The following is a 19,256-nucleotide window of genomic DNA, read 5'->3' as shown; positions in this document are numbered from 1 at the left end:
GCACAGTGGGAAGGGCAGGAGCTTCAGTGTGGATGGGACCCTGGTTGTAGGGTCCCCTGGGAAGGGCAGGATGCCAATGCAGATGGGACCCCAGTGTAGTCAAGGGGATCCAGAAGGGCCTCCCTGGGGCACTTGGTTAATGGCCAGCTCTGTACCACTCTCTCTAGGACATAGCACGTTCTCTCTGGACCAGACCACGTGGGAGCACAAGCTGTTGGATTGGATGTAACATGAGGGCTTCTGTTCATTCTCCCAGTCCCAGAGTGGAGCAGCCCTGGGCTAGTTCCTCATGGAGGGACCTGGGTTAGAGAGTCAGAGTTTGGCTTGGTGTCCTGGGCCAGAATTTCCTGTTGCCCCCATGTTGGGCTGTTAAGCAGCTGCCACGCTCCACCCCAGAGAGGGTTGCATTTCACTGAAAAGGGGGTTCCTGTGTGTGGCTGGAAAGAGCGTTGGGACGAGCAGTGCTATGGAAATGAAAGCGTTAGATCCTGGGCCAGGGCCGTCCCTGCTGGCAGTCAGGAGAGTTGCCCCAGCAGGTGATTTAGCACACTTCCTCTGCCAGTTCTAAAATGCTCAGCTCCTCGGTACTCAGCAGTGAGAGCCCCCTCCTCACTCAGCCCCCTTGCATTTCTCTGTGGGGGGAGCCCCTGCACTGGGAGTGGCAGCTGGAAGCCCCTGGGCTGGGCTCACTCAATGCTGGCCCCAGTGTCCTCCGTCTAGGACCGCAGGCCAGGAGGGCTCTGGGGAGCCTGGAAGTCAGGATCCCTCATGGGATGAGAGCAGGGGAGGGGATTCTGCCCCTAAATGACCCCCTGTGATGGGTTTGGTCACAGAGATCCCCTTGGGACTGTCACCTGACGTGCTGAAATTACCTCTGAGCCCATTTTCCCTGCCAGCCTGGGACTCCAGAACCCTGCCTTGCTGAGCCAGACACGCTAACCTGCTGCAACACAGACCAGAGTCTGGTCCACGCCCCCAAAGCTGCAGACTTAACTGAAGACAGCTCAGCAGGTTGCCTATCTGCAGCACCCAGACACCCAGTTCCCAATGGGATCCAAACCCCAAATAAATCCGTTTTACTCTGTATAAAGCTTATGCAGGGTAAAACTCATAAATTGTTTGCCCTCTATAACACTGATAGAGAGAAATGCACAGCTGTTTGCTCCCCCAGGTGTTAATCACTTCCTCTGGGTTTATTAATAAATAAAAGTGATTTTATTAAGTATGAAGAGTAGGATTTAAGTGGTTTCAAGTAATAACAGCCAGAACAAAATAAGTCACTAAGCAAAATAAAGCAAAAGTGCACAAGTCTAAGCTCAATACATTAAGAAACTGATTACAGGTAATATCGCACCTCAGAAATGGTCCAATAAGCTTATTTTACAGACTAGACTCCTTCCTAGTCTGGGCCCAATCCTTTCCCCGGTACAGCCCTTGTTAGTTCCCTCAGACATCTCAGGCGGTACGCAGGGGTTTTTTTCATGACTGGCAGCCCCCTTTGTCCTGCTCCACCCCCTTTTATAGCTTTGGCACAAGGCGGGAATCTTTGTCTCTCTGGGTCCCCACCCCTCCTTCTAAATGGAAAAGTACCAAATTTAAGATGGATTTCGTTATCCGGTGACATGGTTACGTGTCACTGTAAGGCCCCTAATCTCCATTCTTCCCGGGTTGGCCCACAGGTACACAGGAAGGTTTGCAGGTAAATAAACCATTTACAACCAGTTGTCCTAGTCAATAGGAGCCATCAAGATTCTAAACCACCATTAATGGCCCACACTTTGGCATAATTACAAGAAGACCTCAGAGTTATACTTCATATTTCTAGCTTCAGATACAAGAATCATACATACATAGAAATTGGAGGAACATATTCCTTAGGTTATAACCTTTGTTATGATACCTTACAAGAGACCTTTTGCATAAAGCATATTTCAATTAATCATCATATTCACGTTCATAAGCATATTTCCATAAAACATATGTTGTGCAACGTCACACCCGCCTCCGGCTCCTTTCCACACAGTTCCTCCGAAAGACCTTGGGGAGGAGCAAAGAGGGCAGCTGGAGCCAGGATCTGAGCCAGGAGCTGGGCCGGTAGATGGGCAGCTATGCCAACGCCTCTGTGGAGAAGGTCAGTTCCCAGAGAAGGCCTCTCTGGTACTGGGGGCTCTGGGGAGGGGCAGGGGGCGCTGGGGCAGTCCCACAACCAGTGAAACCAAGCCTGCGGTTCCCCCTGTGCAGGTGGGGCCAGGCCCTGCCTGAAGCTAGGGACCCTGATCCTGGCCCAGGCTGGCCCAGGACCGCCCTCCCCGAGGCTGGAGCTAACCCCTCCCTTGCACTCGCTTTCAGGCTTTCCTCTACAAGGCTCTGGGCACAGCCCTGGCCATGAGCAAAGATGTGGCTTCAGTGACAGAACAGCTCCGGAAGCTGCTGCGCTATGGCCGACTATCTGAATGGTGCAGAGACGGAGGTGAGGGGCTCAGCCCGCCTGCACCCCAGGGCACCCAGGAGCTCTGGAGGGCCCTTCCCCCAGGCAGAGGCCTGTGGCCTTTGTGTGTGACTGGAGCTCTCGGGGGTGACTAAGGAGGGACTGGAGCACTGGGCCCAGGGACTGGGGAGACTGGTTGTGACTGGGAGTGTTGGGCCTGGAGACTGGTTGTGACTGGGAGCGTTGGGCCTGCAGCCTGGGGAGACTGGCTGTGGCTGGAAGTGCTGGGACCGGGGACTGGGGAGACTGGCTGTGGCTGGAAGTGCTGGGACCGGGGACTGGGGAGACTGGCTGTGACTGGAAGTGCTGGGACCGGGGGACTGGGGAGACTGGCTGTGGCTGGAAGTGCTGGGACCGGGGAGGCTCCAGGCTGTTCTGGAGTTGCTGATGGCCCTCGACTGACCCCGAGCTCTCTGCTCCCAGTGCCTTAGCTCCTGCCTGCAGCTCTGTGCCAGGGACCAGCTGGATGCCACCCTGAGAGCTCTGGGCGACTTTGAGGAGGAAATTGGCGGAGGGGGAGGATTCCTGGCATCTCAGGAAGGTACAGCACCCTGCTTGTCCCAGCCCCGGCCCTGTCTGCATGGGGCTGTTGGCTTCATGGGTCCGGGCCAGCAAGGTACAGGTTGGCAGTGCAGAGGGGCTGGGCTGGGTTATCAGAGCCCAAAGCTGGCCCAGGCAGAACCATGGTTCTGATCCAAGTGGGCCCTGTCTGGATTAGGAGATGGAGCCGCTCTGTAGCCACATGGGGTGATCACCTGAGGGAACTGGTTAACTAGGCAGGGGTGAGGCTGAGGGATCACCCCCAGGGCATGTGGGAATCACAGGTCTGGGGGCTGGTTCTACCCGGGGGAGGGCATGGAGAACCAGAAGTTTGTTCTTGGAGGTGGGGGTTGGAGCTGGACAGGGTCAATGTTTATAGCATTCTAGGGAAACAATCTTCTCAGCCCGTGAGCCCCAAGGAAGTGCTTGCCGTGGGCGGTCAGGAGTTGGGGAGGGAAAGGCCTTTCCCCAGTGACATCCCTGCTCTTCTCCTTCATTGCCCAGGCCCTGACCCCACGGGACAGGGACAGAGTGAAGAGCGCCCTCCTGCTGTTCTACAGCAGTGCAGCAGCCCAGGCGCTCCCCAGCAGCTGCTCCCTCAGCTGGCGGACAAGATCGTACCCAAAATCCTGCACCATTACAGCACCGGCTCCCAGGTATCTGCCTGCAGAAGTTAGTCCCAATCTTCCCTGCCATCCCTTCTGCCCTGTGAGATTGGGCTCCCAGGGACTCACAGGATTGGGCCTCAGGCCATGGGGAGAGGGCACCATGGATTGAAGGGGTCACTGATGAGTCCAGGACAGCCGGGGCGGGGAGGAGAGAGATTTGACTCTAGTCAGCTAGGATGTAGGATGCTGGTTTTTAAGGCCCAGCTTGACAAAGCCCTGGCTGGGATGATTTAGTTGGGATTGGTCCTCTTTTGAGCACGGGGTTGGACTGGATGACCTCCTGATGTCTCTTCCAACCCTAATTTTCTATGATTCTAGGTTTTCTGTGCTCTCCAGACAGACATTGCGTCTAGGACACTATGGGGCTGCACGGCCCTGCACAGTGTCTCAGGCCCTGTTCTGCACAAGATGTCTATGGCGCTGGCCTGGTGGCCTCACTGCTCCCACGAGCCAAGTCAGTTATCACAGGGGGAACTGGAGCAGCGTGCGGATTATGACTCTGTTGCGTTATGCTCTGATCCTGCCTGGCTTTAACCGGGCTTCCCCACTCCCTGTGTGTCATTGCCCAGGAGAGGGGCAGTGTGCGCTCCGCTGCCATTTTACTGCTTGGCAACGTGGTGAGCAGCGTGAAGGACCCGGATTAACCCATCGTGCAGCAGGAAATGATCCACTGCTTGCTCCCGCTGCTGCTGGATCTTGAAGACCAGGATGAGTGTGTGACATTGGTAAGTGCCATGGTCATTATTTCCTTAAGAGCAAAGAACCAGAATCCCCTGGGGCCCCCACTCCATTAATGGCCAGAGCCCCTTGCCTAAGTAGAGTCTTCTCCTCCCTGCTTCACTCCATGCTGGAACCTAGTGCCTCATCCATTCTCACAGCACAATTTGGAAGAAAAGCCTTCTGGGAAAGAGTCCTGACTCTTTATTGTAAAGACAGGCCTCAGGCCTTTGGGCTGCTGCATCCAAAGAGTCACAACAAGAGGCAGCAAAAGATCTGTACTTGCCCTTCGGTTCAGGGAGCTGATATCTTCCCACAGCCTTCTGGAAAGTGGGTGCAGCTGCCCTGACTTCTTTCCTGGAGCTCCTGAGAGAATTTCTCCAGGTCCCAGCTTCCCAGCTTTCACCGGCCATGGCCCTCGTTCGTGGGGCCAACTGGGATGTGGAGGGAAGTCTGATCTGGGGGCCCCTTTGGTCTGACTCTTTGGGATCCCAAAGCTGACTCACGCTCTCGTGCAGTCTCTTTGTGCAGAAGGACTAAACTGTGGAGATACTTTATGGCTCTTTCCAGGGCCATCCATAGAGGGGCGCAGGGCCTGGGACAACCCCTCCCTTCCGCATGAGGCCCCACCCCTTCACCCAAGCCCCCGCCCCATGTCTTTCCCACCCATGCTTCACCCATTTCCTACCCCCGTTCCACCCCAAACCCCATCCCCCTCCTCTGCTGAGCGATGCTGGGAGTCAGCGAGCATAGCAGGGCCTGGTCAGTATAACTGCTGCTGGGCCCCATGCCACCCAGGTCCAGTGTCCCCCTCAAGCATGGCGCACCTCAAGGTTCAGGGAAACAGGCAACCGCCCCGAACCGTCCAAAGGACAGGACGGCTCTGGCTCTCTCCAGACAATTCTCAGTTCCTTCTCCTGAGCACAGTCCTGTGTACAACAAATGACAGGAATCTCCACTAGCAGGAAAAGCAGGAGAACAAGGGACGGGGAAGGTTCCATGTCCCCCAGACTGTCCCTCTCTCAGTGAGAACCTTCTTGGTCTCACCTTCTCTTGCAGAGATGCAAACTGACGCTCTTCCGTTGCGCAGTGTTTCTCAGGTGGGCTCAATTGAAGACGCTGTTCTGCAGCATGGCCTGGGATGGCGCCACATAGCTCTTGAAGTGTGCTTGGAAGTGCTTGGTAGGTGAATTCCCTTTGCCCTGAGAGTGATGAATGGGGACTTTACGGAGGACCTTTCTAACCCCACACCCTGAGTACCAAGGGGAATTTCTGCTCCCCTCTCATTAGCCTGTGAAGTCAGAGGCAGTCCCTTCCACAGGGTCTCAGGTTTTTTGGTTTTTTTTAGTTGTTTTCCAATCTGCCCCTTCTCCCCTCCCCAAACCTGCCTCAGTCCTGCCTCTGTGTCCTGCCTGTGCGGACTCTGCTCCGTTTGCCTGTGCGGTCGGCACATTGGCTGTGTACCCCGCTGCTGCTGTCTGCAGCCCCCGCTGCACTGCAGGCGCTGTGGAGTTAGAAACGCTGTGACTCCTTCGCTCCCTCTGCAGCTGGCCCTGACCCAAGCCTGAGAGGGTCCGGTTGTTTTCCCACCTGGAGCTGACCCCTGTAGCCAGGTCCCATCTGCTTCGGTCGGGTGGCAGGACTCTATTCCAGGCTCTCTGCTGGTTCATTTCTGCAGGAGTTACAATCTCTTCACATTTTTTAAATTTTTCTCCACAACTGTCAGACCTGCAAACTTTTGTTTTTGAAAATGAAAGCTGAGGTTCTGGAGAACACAATAGTAACTCCAGAGAGGTGCTGCTATGGTGCATGGGCTCATACTGGCTGTTGCCATGCCCTGGCTCTATGCTTTGGCTTCCCTGACTAGTCACTGTGGGGAGAAACATGTCATTTGTATATTGTGCGTTTTTTTCCTTCTTTCGTCCTAGATGCAGAACAAGAGCCACATCCCCAAATTCCTATTTTAGGCCTTAGAGTACCTGGAAAGCTCACAGACAACAATCAGACATTCTGCAGCCCTGTTCATTGGTAAGCGGAGCAACTTCACTTGATCTTTTTTGAACTGCTTCCTTCAAAGCCCTTTTCTAGACTGCTGCTCTGTTCCCTCCAACAGCCCCAGAATCTTAACACTGTGTGTGTGTGTGAAGGGAACAACTTAGTTGTATGACTGCACCAACGACCCCTGCCCACAACTATGTTTTGGCTGCACCTAGGGAAGCCAGGATGATGTGAATTCAATCTTCTTTGGAAATCAGCCTCTCAGTATCTTCTGGGCCCCTGATTTTTTATCTAATGTGCTTTGTGAACAGATGTAAGGAATGTATTTAATTTCCCAAGGGCTTTCTTGGGGCAATGGCTGCATCTTTAGCAGTTTTCAGCAAAGGATTTGAAAAGTAATGAGATCCATGGTATGTCTAGGGGCGTGTCTGCACTACGAAATTCAGTGGATTTTATAGAAGTTGAGCTTTAGCAACCAATTTTATACAGTCGATCATGCTTGTCCCCCACTAAGTGCATTAGGTTGGTGGAGTGCGTCCTCAGTACCCTGGCTAGTATTGACTCATGGAGTGGTGCACAAGAGGGTTGCTATCCCACAGTCCCCGCTGCCCATTGGAATTCTGCGTTAAGCTCCCAATGCCTGATGAGGCAAAAACATTGTTGTGTGTGGTTTTGGGTACATGTTGTCAGTCTCCCCTCCCTCCCTCTTTGAAAGCAACGGCAAACAATCATTTCGCACCTTTTTTCCTGGGTTATCTGTGCAGATGCCATGGCAGATACCATGGAGCCCGCTCCACTGCACACTGCTTTTGTGAGCATTGTAACCACCATCGCGCATTATCCTGCAGTATGTGCAGAGCCTAGCTAGGAACCACCAGCATAAGGAAGATTGTGAGGAGGACATGGACACAGATGTTCCTGAAAGCACGGGATGTGGCGATTGGGATATCATGGCGGCATTGGGGCATGTTGATACAGTGGAACACCAATTCTGGGTCTGGCAAACAAGCACAGACTGGTTGGACTGCATAGTGTTGCAGGTATGGGACGATTTCCATTGGCTGCGAAACTTTCGCACGTGTAAGGCCACTTTCATGGAACTTTGTGAGTTGCTTTCTCCACCCTGAAGTGCAGGAATACCAAGATGAGACCTGCCCTGACAGTTGAGAAGCGAGTGGCGATATCCCTGTGGAAGCTTGCAACACCTGTCTGCTACCGGTCAGTCGGGAATCAATTTGCTCTGTTCCCTCCGACAGCACCAGAATCCTAAAAGAGTGTGTGTGTGTGTGTGTGTGTGTGTGTGTGTAAAACTACCGTGGGGGCTGCTGTGATCCAAGTAGCCAAGGCAATCAATAACCTTCTCCTAACAAGGGTAGTGACTCTTGGAAATGTGCAGGTCATAGTAGATGGCTTTGCTTCAATGGGGTTCCCTAACTATGATGGGGCAACAGAGGGAACATGGATACCTATCTTGGCACCGGACTACCTTGCCAAAGAGTACATAAACCGCAAGGGGTACTTCTCTATAGTGTTGCAAGCACTAGTGGATCACAAGGGCCATTTCACCAATATCAACGTGGGACGGTCGGGAAGGTGCATGATGCTCACATCTTTTGGAACTCCGTGCTGTTAGAAAACTGCAAGAAGGGAATTTCTTCCCAGATCAGAAAATTACCATTGGGGATGTTGAAATGCCAATAGTTATCCTTGGGGACCCAGCCTACCGCTTGCTCCCATGGCTCATGAAGCCGTACATAGGCAGCCTGGACAGTAGTAAGGAGCAGTTCAACTGTAGCCTGAGCAAGTGCAGAATGGTGGTAGAATGTGCCTTTGGACGTTTAAAGGGGCGCTGACGTTGTTTGCTGGGTAGGTTAGACCTCAGCGAAAGCAATATTCCTGTTATTGCTGCTTGCTGTGTGCTCCATAATATCTGTGAGAGTAAGGGGGAGATGTTTATGGCGGGGTGGGAGGTTAAGGCAAATCTCCTGGTGGCCAATTTTGAACAGCCAGACACCAGGGCAATTAGAAAAGCACACCAAGGCATGCTATGCATCAGAGAGGCTTTGAAAACCAGTTTCATGACTGACCAGGCTACGGTGTGACAGTTGTGTGTGTTTGTCCTTGATGTGAAGCTGCCTCCTTTGGTGAATGTGCTTCCCTGTAAGCCAATCCCCCTCCCCCTCTTCGACCACAGCTGGCACAGGAAATAAAGTCTCTATTGTTCTGAATCCATTCATTCTTTATTCATTTAAAAAAAAAAGTTCTCTGACAACGCTGACTAGTAAAAGGGGGTGGGATAGGAGGGTAGGACAAGATCACAGTGCTTATTGTAGCCACAGTATAAATCAAGGCTGTTTGAATGACAGCCTTCTGTTGCTTGGGCCATCCCCTGGAGTTGAGCAGCTTGGTGCCCGGAGCCTCCCCACCCCTGCGTTCTTGGGCATCTGAGTGAGGAGGATCTGGAACTTGGTGAGGAGGGCAATGGATGCAGCAGGGTTCTGAAGTCTTGTTGCCTTTCCTGCAGCTCCACCAGACACCTCATCATGTCCGTTTGCTCCCGCATTAGCCTCAGCATCTCCTCCTGCGTGTTCCGATCACGCTCACTGTATGCTTTCCTGGCCTCTGCCACTGAATGCCTCCATGCATTCAGCTGTGCCCTATCAGTGCGGGAGAACTGTGTGAGCTCTGAAAATGTCATCACTAGTGTGTTTTTTTTCGCCTTCTAATCTGCGATAACCTCAGGGATGAAGTTGATATAGGGAGCATAGAAACATTTGGAGCTGCAGGGTGGGGAAAGGGAGAGTAGAATTTAAGAAGATACATTTCTGAGAACAAAAGGGAGACTCTTTCACAGTGAATCAAGCAATTCACAGCAGACAGCATATGTGTTTTAGGTACAAGGTCGCACTTTGTCTTTTATATTGAGTGCCTGCCGGTATGGTGACACATCACACACAGCTGGGCAACAGAATTCGGTTTCCAGGCAGCCATGGTAAGCCAAAGGGTACGCAGGGTTGGCTTCTTCCACGTTCATGACACATGGAAATGGTTTCAAACTGCAGTACCCTCCTTTCCCATAGCAACCAATGCTGGTTGGGTTTGCTGTTTAAAAGGAGGGGCTGTGGTTTTGGGGTAGATGTGTAGCACACCCCTCCCCCCATCCCCTACATGAATATTCTCCAGGATGATCCCTTTAAGCCAAGTGCAAACAGCCCAGCATGACTGGGGTCTAATGTGCTGGGGATCACCAAACAGAGGGGATTACTCTTCCCTTACAAAAATTCCCCTATTTCAACCAGATGACCATGAATGATATCACTCTCCTGAGGCTGACACAGAAAGATAAAGACTGAATGTTGCATGAATGTGACCAAAACCCAGGACCATTCGCTGCCATGCTTTGTGCTGCAATTATTCCAGACTACTTGCTACTGGCTTGATGTGGTAAAGTGACCTACCGTGGAGGACGAAATAAGGCAGTCCTCCCCAGAAACCTTCTGCAAAGGCTTTCAGAGTACCTCCAGGAGAGCTTCATGGAGATATTCCTGGAGGATTTTCGCTCCATCCCCAGCTATGTTAAAAGACTTTTCCAATAGCTTTACTGGCTGTGAATGCATCCCAATTGTTCAGGGCAAATCAAACATTAAACACAATTGCTTTTAATCACTGTAGTGTAGTTAGATGGCGTCTTCTCCGCCTTCAGGGTCCGGGAACAATTCACCCTGGGAGGGTATTGGCTCCAGGGTGAGGAAAAGGTTCTGGCTGCTGCGGAGAATGGATTCTCCGCTTGCCTGCTGCGCATTCTCCTCCTCCTCCTCTTCCTCATCCACAAAATCCTCTTCCGTGTTGCACGAGGCTGCCACCTTGCAGGTGTCCACAAACAGTGGTGGGGTAGAGGTAAGGTCCCCCCAGAATGGCAGGCAGCTGATCATAGAAGCGGCATGTCTGTGGCTCTGACCCGGAGTGACCATTTGCCTCTTTTGTCTTGTTGGAGGCTTGCCTGAGCTCCTAAATTTTCACATGGAACTGCTGTGTGTCCCTGGTGTGGACTCTTTCCACCATGCCCTGTGTGATTTTGGCATATATATCAACATTTCTTCTGCTTGATCGGAGTTCTGCCTGCACAGATTCTTCTCCCCATACAACAATCAGATCCAGTGTCTCCCGTTTGCTCCACACTGGAGCTCGTTTGTGATTCTGGGACTGCATGGTCACCTGTTCTGCTGAGCTCGCCATGCTGACCAAACAGGAAATGAAATTCAAAAGTTTTTGGTGTTTTTCCTGTGTACCTGTCTAGTGCATCGGAGTTGAAAGTGCTCTCCAGAACAGTCACACTGGAGCACTCTGGGATAGCTCCTGGAGGCCAATACCATCAAATTGCACAGTACTGAATCTACAGTACTGCAGATTCAACCCAGGAAGCTTGATTTTTGCACTACTTCCCTCATCAGGAAGGAGTACAATGGTTGATTTTAAGAGTCCTTTAGGTCGTCGGAATGGGGTTGGTTGTGTAGACACATTACTTATAAAATCGACCTAACGTGGCTAAATTTGACCTAACCTTGTATTTTAGAGCAGGCCTAGGAAAGACTATCCACCATTACTGCGATTTGTTGTCTGAAACAGTGAATGAAGATGGCATCTCCCGCCTGTATGAAGGTAAGGAAATACCTCTGTGTGTTAGTGCCTCTGTGGGAAGTACAGAGGTGCAGCACAGGGCCTGAACACAGTTTGAATGTGTCCCTCTCTGTCTAAGGACAGAGCTTAAGAAAGAAGGATGGTCACGCGAGCTTTCATCGAGGTGCCACTATATGTGTACGGGAGCAGGGGAATTCCATCTCTAGCTCCTAGAATAGAGCTGTGTGGGGAGACTGTTGTCATAAAGGTCAGAATGTCTCTAAAGGAAGGCCTGACAGAATTGAAAAGGGCTGTTGTTATTAGTAAGGGTGGTGGTGGTGATGATGATGATGATGACGATTACCCTCTGTAGGGAAAGATTCATCACCTGCCCTCCCTGTAAGGGCGTCTTTGCAGGCCAAGGAACTTCACTCCGAGATTGGTTATCAGCTCATAGGAAAACCCATGAGTGCACATGGGAAACACTTTTCCCTGTGAACTCTTAAGGAATGAAGGCACAGGGCCACAAAGGATTTCAATAGACATTAGGAGCCTAAATCCCTTTGTGGATCTCAGCCTAAATGTCTGATGGTTTAACACCTCTGCAGCTGTCAATTTCCTATTCCACCAAAAGAACAAGTGCCCCCAACTGTCTGTGTGTATGGGTGTGCATGTGTATGCCGGAGGGGGAACTTATGCAAAAATGGGGGCTCCTCTCTCTCCAGGGCTATTTTGGGAGTAGCTGAGTTGTTGTTTCTGTGCCCCCAGACTCTTGGGTAGCTAATAGCATGTGGCAATGGCCATCTGAAGGGGAGGTTTCCTAGGCACCAGTTACTTCAGCACCATGGGGCTTCCAACCCGTTTCCTCTTTGTTTCAGCTTTTCAAGAAGTGCCTTTGAAATCTGACAGGACCAGAAGGTACATCCTCAATAGACATTACAAATGGTTGCAGAAACTTGGAAATCTCATGTCAGGTTCTGCATTCGACTAGGGAACCAGGACCAATACAGAAGACCTCTTCATCCTGCTATGGTATGTACAGCAGATGCTTCTCAACTCTTTGGAACCTGGACTGAACAGTGAGATGTATATTGGCAGAGGACACACAATTATGTAGGTTACTCGGCCCTAGAGAAGACTTTGAAGAAGTTCAAAGGGATCTGTGATGGGTTGGGTCACAGAGATCCCCTTGGGACTGTCATCTGATGTGCTGAAATTACCTCCAAGCCCGTTTTCCCTGCCAGCCTGGGCCCCCCAGAACCCCGTCTTGTGACCAGACATGCTAGCCTGCCCAACACAGACCCAGGGTCTGGTCCACGCCCCCAAAGCTGTAGGCTTCACTGAAAACAGCTCAGCAAGTTAGAGGGGAATGATCACATCCCTTGATCTGCTGGCAATGCTCCTATTTATACAGCCCAAAATGCCATTAGCCTTCTTGGCAACACTGTAGACTCATATCCAGCTTCTTGTCCACTGTAACCCTAGGTCCTTTTCTGCAGAACTGTTGCCTAGCCACTCGACAGGTGCACTTCTGAACTGTGGGTCTGCACTGACCAGGGACAACAACTATGAGTGGGGTGTTAAGGGTGGGGCACACTACAGGAACTTTGGAGTTGGACTCAAGAACCTGAAGCAAAAGACACTGCCCAGCGTACACTGGGAAGGGCGTCTTGCTCATGCTTTTATGTCTATGGATACCGCTTGACTGTTTTCTCAGATTACTGCTAGGTTACTTTTATTAAAGAAACGCTACCTCGGACTCTGTGCTTGCGAGAGGGGAAGAATTGCCTTTTAGAGGCACCCAGGCAGTACAGTGACATTTCCCCAGGTTCCCGGGTGGGGGCTCGAGCCGGTTCTGGTTGCATTGTTGAAAAGGAACCCCCTAGTTATTGAACCTGCCCTTCTCGCTGCCCACTTCAACTGGCAGAAGGGTTACAGACTGAACAGAACAGAACATGGGGGAGCAGCAATACCCGGCTGCTAACGGGGCAGTTGGCCAGACCTTGACTGACCAGGTTAAACTCCCAACTGCTCATTAAATACTGATATAAAATCCTCTGCAGACTGTGCCCCCTTTCCCCAAATTATCAAATAATGAACCCAACACAGGTCTCTCAAGCACCAACTGTGAATCACCTGCCCCTCCCCTACTGCTCCCCCCCAGCTGAACAAGGGACCTTCTAACTCTATCCCCGTTCCTGCCTCCTCTTAACATGCCGTTGCCCAGCGCTCCCCACTGCCCATGTCAATGGCAAAATCTGAGGAGGTTTTATGTTAATATTTAATAATTAGATGGAGAAATGTAAAATCTAAGGCCCGGGCAGTTGTGTCCCTCCAAAACAGGGAGGAGTGGCTGTTGTTCTAATGACTGGGGGGGACCCAAAGGGATTTCACTGCAATCTGTCATCATTAGGAAGAAAACGGAGCAAAGTCTGAATATTTGATAACAAGAGAGAAGTGTGGCAAGATCTCTTCGGGAAGGAGCATCGATATTCAACAATCAGACAGTAAAAGGGAAAATCTGAGGGGAAATCGAATCAAAATTAATTAAATAACTGGAAAGTGCTGGTTCCCCTGGCCCTGCCTTTGACACGGGCAGCAGGGAGCCATGGGGGACAGGGACACTGCGTGAACAGGGGCAGGGAGGGGGATGGAGCCAGAAGGTCCCATGGCAGTTGGGGGGCAGCAGTGGGGGAGGGTCAGCAGCTGGGACTGGGCAAACGGGCCGGACAGTCTCAGTGGGGACATGGCTCGTCCCTTCCCCTCCAGTGACCCAGCCGTGCCCCGTCGCTGGCACAGAACAGCCCCCACGTTCCCACCCATGCCGGGGTTTTGTCTGAGCACTGAGGGAAACAACCCCCCACCCCCTGGGGCCATTTGTCCTGAGCTTGTGGTGACAGAGGGGAGGGAATGTGAGGGGCCGGGGCAGGAGTCTGTGGCCACTCTGGGTCCTGCCCAGGCGAACAGGGGCAGTGAAGCAGAGAGCAGCCCCCTGGGGTGGGGGTGGGCCCCTTAAACCCCCCCCCCCTTCTCCACCCCATCTGAGGCAGTAAAACAGCTTGTCAGGGACTGGCCAGCTCTGCCTTAGCAGCCAGGGGGAGGCTCCTGGCTCTGATGTTCATTAACTACGGGGCGAGTCACATTCTTCAGCAACATGTTGGTTTTATTGGGTGTAAAGGGAGAAACAATTGGAATCAGAGATGTGAGGGGAAAGTTGGTCACTGGGGGGTTTGACCCCCTCCCCCTGCAACACCCTGACATGGAGAATGACGCAGGGCAACAGCTTCCCTCCAAAAAAGGAGAAGTTGCTGCACTTAAAACATGTGAGGGAAATATCCCAACCGGAGAGGAGTTTCTGTCAGTAACTGGTAATGACGTGGGAAAGAGCAAACCCGGAGATTTGACCTGTGTTCAGTCATGAGTGAGATGTACAGGGGGAAACAATCTGGTGCTCAGACTTGAGGCAAAAGTTGGTCCTTTGGGAGTTTAGTTTCCCCTCCTCCGCACTGGGGTAATGACTTGGGGCAACAGTTTCCCTCCGAACAAGACGTGGCAGCAGACAGGGACTGGGGAGCCCAGAGCCGCAGAGGATTTTCCATCAGTATTTGAGAATTAGACAGAATGTGACACAATCTGAGGAGATTTTATATCAGTCGCCAGTAACGAGAGAGACGAGGCCGAGCTGAAGGGTGTTTTACATCTAATTTGGGTATTCAATGGGAAATGGGGGAAATCAAGGGGGGTTGGTCAATGATGGGTTATCAGAGAGAAAAGGGCGAAATCCAAGGGAACTTTCCATCCACACTCAGTCACTACCTGGGACGTGCTGAGTCCCCAGGCCCTGCCATTGACGTGGGCAGCAGGGAGCCCGGGGCGATGCTGCGTTACCAGGGTGGGGGGGCTGTAACCCCTGACCATACTGGGGGCTGTGACTGCCCCCCTGCCAGGCGACCCCCCCTGAAGCAGGGAGGCTGGAGGGAGGGTGCTGAAGCAGAAGCTGTCCCACGAGCAGGGAGCTCTGGGGGGTTCCTGAGCCCAGAGCCCAGGAGCCAGAGAGGAGCCATCCCCTTCCGCAGGTGACAGCTACCAGGGAGGAGAAGGGGGTGGCCCAAGCCAGAGACCAGGGACCCTCCAGCGTTCCACACCAAGTGGCTGTTTTCTCCCTGTTCCCAGGCCTCAGCTGGGAAGATCCCTGGAGCTGGTTCCCTCAGGGCCTGGCCCAGCATGGGGAAGGGAGGGACGGCCCCACGGGCGCTCAGCTGGCCCTAGCCGTTCAGCCTCCAGCCTGTCACTGACAGTCCCTCAGCCGCCTGCAGTCCGTACTGGCCAGGGGCCCGGGATACATGGAGCTGGGCTTTGCATGGCAGTTGTGGGGGCAGCAGCAGGGGAGGGGCAGGTGACTGGCAGTTGGTCGGGGGAGGGGGGGAGCTGGGCTTTGCATGGCAGTTGGGGGGGCAGCAGCAGGGGAGGGGCAGGTGACTGGCAGTTGGTCGGGGGAGGGGGGAGCTGGGCTGGGCGGAGAGGGGGCGGCAACTGGGACAGGGAGGCCTGGGGCTGGACAGTTTTCATTTGGGGATATCTTATGTTGGGGGGAATTGGGGCAGAACCTGCGGGGGGTGGGGGGTGACAGAGAAATGTTCAATAATGTGAGAGAAAAGGGAAATGTGAAAGGATTTTATCTCCATATTTGATAATCACAGACAAAAAAGGGCAAAACTGGAGATAATTTTCTTTTCAATGTTTGAGACAAGTGACAAAACCTGAGGTGATTTTATTTCCAACTGCGAGAATGAGAGAAAATGGCAAACAGATGCTGACTCATGTCCAGTAATTTTTAAACTGGCCATTCCTGAAGCTGATCCAAAGAGGGGAGAATAACTGGGGGGCTGAGCACCTTTGTGGGGTCTCTCGGGGCGCAGGGGAGACCTGACAAGATGCTGAAGATTTTCCATCCTGAAAAAAAGAACCGTTCTGACGTTTGTGTGTTTCCCTCCAGCAGCATCCGGGCAGGGGAGCCTGGTCTTCCCTGCTGATTCTGCGGCTACATGAGAAGGTTTCTCGTTGGAGATGGAGGGGCTAAATCTGGGAGGAAAAGATCTGTTTTTTCCAGTGTGTTCCAGTTGAATAAGTATCACAAAAACAAATACAATATGTTTTTGAACTGGCAGAATGAATCGAACGATCAAGTCATTTAAGGCAACCTATTTAAAAATACGTAGGCACCTAAAGATGCAGATAGACAACTAGTGAGACTTTCAAATGTGCCTCCATGCCTAATTCTCATTAATTTCATCTGTATCAACAGACACCTATAACTGCAATTGTCTCTGCCTCAGTTTCCCTTAGCTGGTTCAGGGATGGAACTTATATCTATCAGTCTTTAGTTATGTCTACACTTAAAAGTTCAAAGCACAGTCATGGTTTTGCAGCACTGTAACTTGCTGAACTTGGGGGTGACAGTGGTGTGTTTTTTAAACCCCCTGAGTGAGAAAGTTGCAGCGCAGTAACTTGCCAGTGTAGACAAGCCCTTTGTCTGTAGCTCCAGTCCTCCAGCTGACTGACTTGTGTCTCTTCGCTTTCGGGTCTGAAAGGAGTCTGGCCCCAAGCAAAGTGCTGCTGGCTCAAGTGTCCCAGGGGTTTGGGCCTTTGACTCAGGGCTCTTCTAACCTGTAGCAGGGTGGTCACCCACTCCTGCCCCGAGGAGCTTAGAAGAGCCCAGCAGAGGGCTGGGGATGGGGCAAGCAGCTCCCAGGCTGATTGGGGAAGTAGGCACAGCTGGCAGCCACGCCTCGAACAGCCCACAGCCGGCCCCTATAAAAAGGCTTTGAGGGATGGGCACAAATATACTCTCTCTGTCTGTAGAGGGAGAAGGGCCTGGCTGCTAGGGAGCTGAGCAGGTACCTGCGGGGAGTAGGGCTGGGGAAGGCCAAGGGAGCTGGGGAGCTCTGGCCTGGAAAGCCCAGGGCCGGTGCAAGGATGTTTCGTGCCCTAGGCAAAACTTCCACCTTGCGCCCCCCCCCCCCGCACCTCCTCCCTGAGGCGCCCCCCCCCATGGCAGCTCTGCACCCTCCGCCCTGAGGCACCTCCCCGCCCCTGCTCCACGCACGAGCACCCTGAGCACGCCGTCCCAGGCTTGTGTCTCCCGCCTCCCAGGCTTGTGGCACCTAAGCTGATTGGCACCGCAAGCCTGGGAGGTGGGAGAAGTGAAGGAGGCACGGCATGCTTGGGGAAGAGGTGGGGCAGGAGTGAGCTGGGGCAGGGGTGAGCTGGGACAGGGAGTTCCCCTGCGTGCTGCTCCCCCCCTTAATTGCTGCAGGCGGCCCACCCCGCGCTCCCCTGTCCAAGCTACCTCTGCCTACATGCCGGCAGCGACTAGGGTGGCCGAAGATCCAGCCGCCACAGTCGCTGATGAAAAAAATGGTGCCCCCCCCAAATCCTAGTGCCCTAAGTGACTGCCTAGGTCGCCTAAATGGTTGCACCAGCCCTGGGAAAACCTCAGGCTGCGGCCTAGTCTAAAGCCACCTGGGTACTGGGGTTGCAGAGGGCAGCCCATGGGTAGGCTGAGGCAGCAGGTCCAGACCCAACCTTGCCTATGATGAGTGGCTTACAATGCAGTCTGCCCCAGTGCGCGAGGGTGAGTTGGTGACTGGCAGTAGCCTACAACTGAGGTGAGGTGGGGGTAGTGGGTGGGAGTTCCCCTGAGTGGGGAGACCTGGAGAAACTGGGGGTACTGCCAGGGGGCAGCACCCACTGAAAGGGTCACCCGGGGTCTAGGAGGGACATGGAGGCCAGCGGTAGCATGACACTGGCTGACGGGGGCGGGGGGCTCGGGAGGCTGGACACTAATTCCCTGAGATGACCAGCAGGAGGTGCTGCTGGGTGAGTCTGTGCCAGGTTACATAACCCCTTTTCCACTGCTCCCCCTTCACAGGTTTCTTACTTTATTTTTGCCCCATTGAAAAAAACAAGGGAAGTTACAGCAGGAACACAAAGGCAAAGTCCAGTGTTCCTACTCTTGTTGCCACCCCTGGTCAGGGAGCTCAGCAGTCTCTATCTACCCCCAGTGCCGTCCATCCCTGGGTGGTAGGGGGACCCAGGTCCACCCTCTCCTGTGGGTCCCAGCCCAAAGAGCCTGAGTGATGCAGTCAGGGACTGTGTTTAAATCACCTCCTGCTTCCTGCCACAGGGTCTTGGGTCCCTCCTGCCTGGTAACCTTCTCTGATCCCCTCTGGCAGAGAACTGCCGTCCGTGGGCAGCTCCTCCAGACCTCCTCTTCCCTGAGTCTCCCTGAAGCTCCCCTGGGCTGATCCTGGCCAGAGCTGAGACAGTCTGCAGGGCTATTGCCCCGAGGGTGTCTGCCAGGGCAGGGGCTGCGTCACCTCCCCCCAGGGCTCTGTCAGTGGGGGTCATACAGGCTGTGAGTCCGTGCCCTGGGGCCCTGGTCTGACTCCCTTCCTGGCCACCACTGGCCACTCTGTGAGCAACACGGGCCCTGGCGGCTGGCCCAGGCTAGGGGAAGTTCCAGGCACAGCCTGGTTCCTGGGAGGACTTGACACCACGGCACAGCCTGGCAGGGGCTGCCCGGCTGGGTGCAGCGTGAGCCTGAGTGACTCTAACATGTATCTAAACTCTTTGTAAGGGAATGTCTATGCTGCGGCTGGGCCTGAGCTCCCAGTGGGGTAGAGAGACCCACCTGTGCTAGCTGAGCTCGAGGTCTTGCACTAAAACTAGCAGTGGAGCTGGGCTAGCACAGGTGGCAGCTCAAGCCAGCTCCCGGGTACGTAGCCCAGGAGTCCAGGCAGGCTTGTTCTCAGGCAGGAAACCCGAGCTGCCACCTGGACTCCCCGTTATACTGCTATTCTTAGCATCCGAGCTCAAGGCAAGCTACCACTTCTGTCTGCCAGCACTGGGAAGCTCACTCCCAGCTGGGTGTAGACATAAACTGAGTGTGGTTTAAATGGTTCAGATCCCAGGGGCACAGAGATGTGGTCACAATTCAGTCCTGACACTTGCACCAAGGCTGGAGGCAATGAGGGTGGGCCACTGAATCGTGAAATCACTGGGGTCAGGGACTGCTCTGCTTGTAGGAATATCCCCAGAGACCCCTTACCTGGGATATGTGTGGCTGGGAAATGGGGATACTTCCCCCTCAGTGATCAGTGGCCATTCATACTTCATTCAAAGGCTTTGCCTGCACTGGCTTCTTTTCCCTAATATGTCCTGTTATA

At 53.2% G+C, this 19,256-nt stretch overlaps 1 protein-coding gene and 1 long non-coding RNA gene across 2 annotated transcripts; both read left to right on the top strand.

Annotated features, from left to right (window-relative positions):
- Positions 1 to 2,437: 2,437 nt before the first annotated feature.
- On the top strand, positions 2,438 to 4,340 carry LOC123347902 (maestro heat-like repeat-containing protein family member 2A). Its single transcript, XM_044985086.1, has 4 exons — positions 2,438 to 2,470; positions 2,912 to 3,029; positions 3,533 to 3,684; positions 4,266 to 4,340. Exons 1-4 carry the CDS (start codon positions 2,438 to 2,440, stop codon positions 4,338 to 4,340), a joined length of 378 nt encoding a protein of 125 aa, XP_044841021.1.
- Positions 4,341 to 6,382: 2,042 nt separating this feature from the next.
- On the top strand, positions 6,383 to 12,042 carry LOC123347926. Its single transcript, XR_006573114.1, has 3 exons — positions 6,383 to 6,441; positions 10,985 to 11,070; positions 11,907 to 12,042. It is a non-coding gene; the product is annotated as an uncharacterized LOC123347926 (long non-coding RNA).
- The last annotated feature ends 7,214 nt before the right edge of the window (positions 12,043 to 19,256 follow it).

The sequence above is a fragment of the Mauremys mutica genome, chromosome 13 (assembly GCF_020497125.1).
Source record: "Mauremys mutica isolate MM-2020 ecotype Southern chromosome 13, ASM2049712v1, whole genome shotgun sequence".
Taxonomy (NCBI): Eukaryota; Metazoa; Chordata; order Testudines; family Geoemydidae; genus Mauremys; species Mauremys mutica.
Note: the sequence above shows the minus strand (reverse complement) of the source record. Positions and strands in the feature narration are given on the sequence as shown.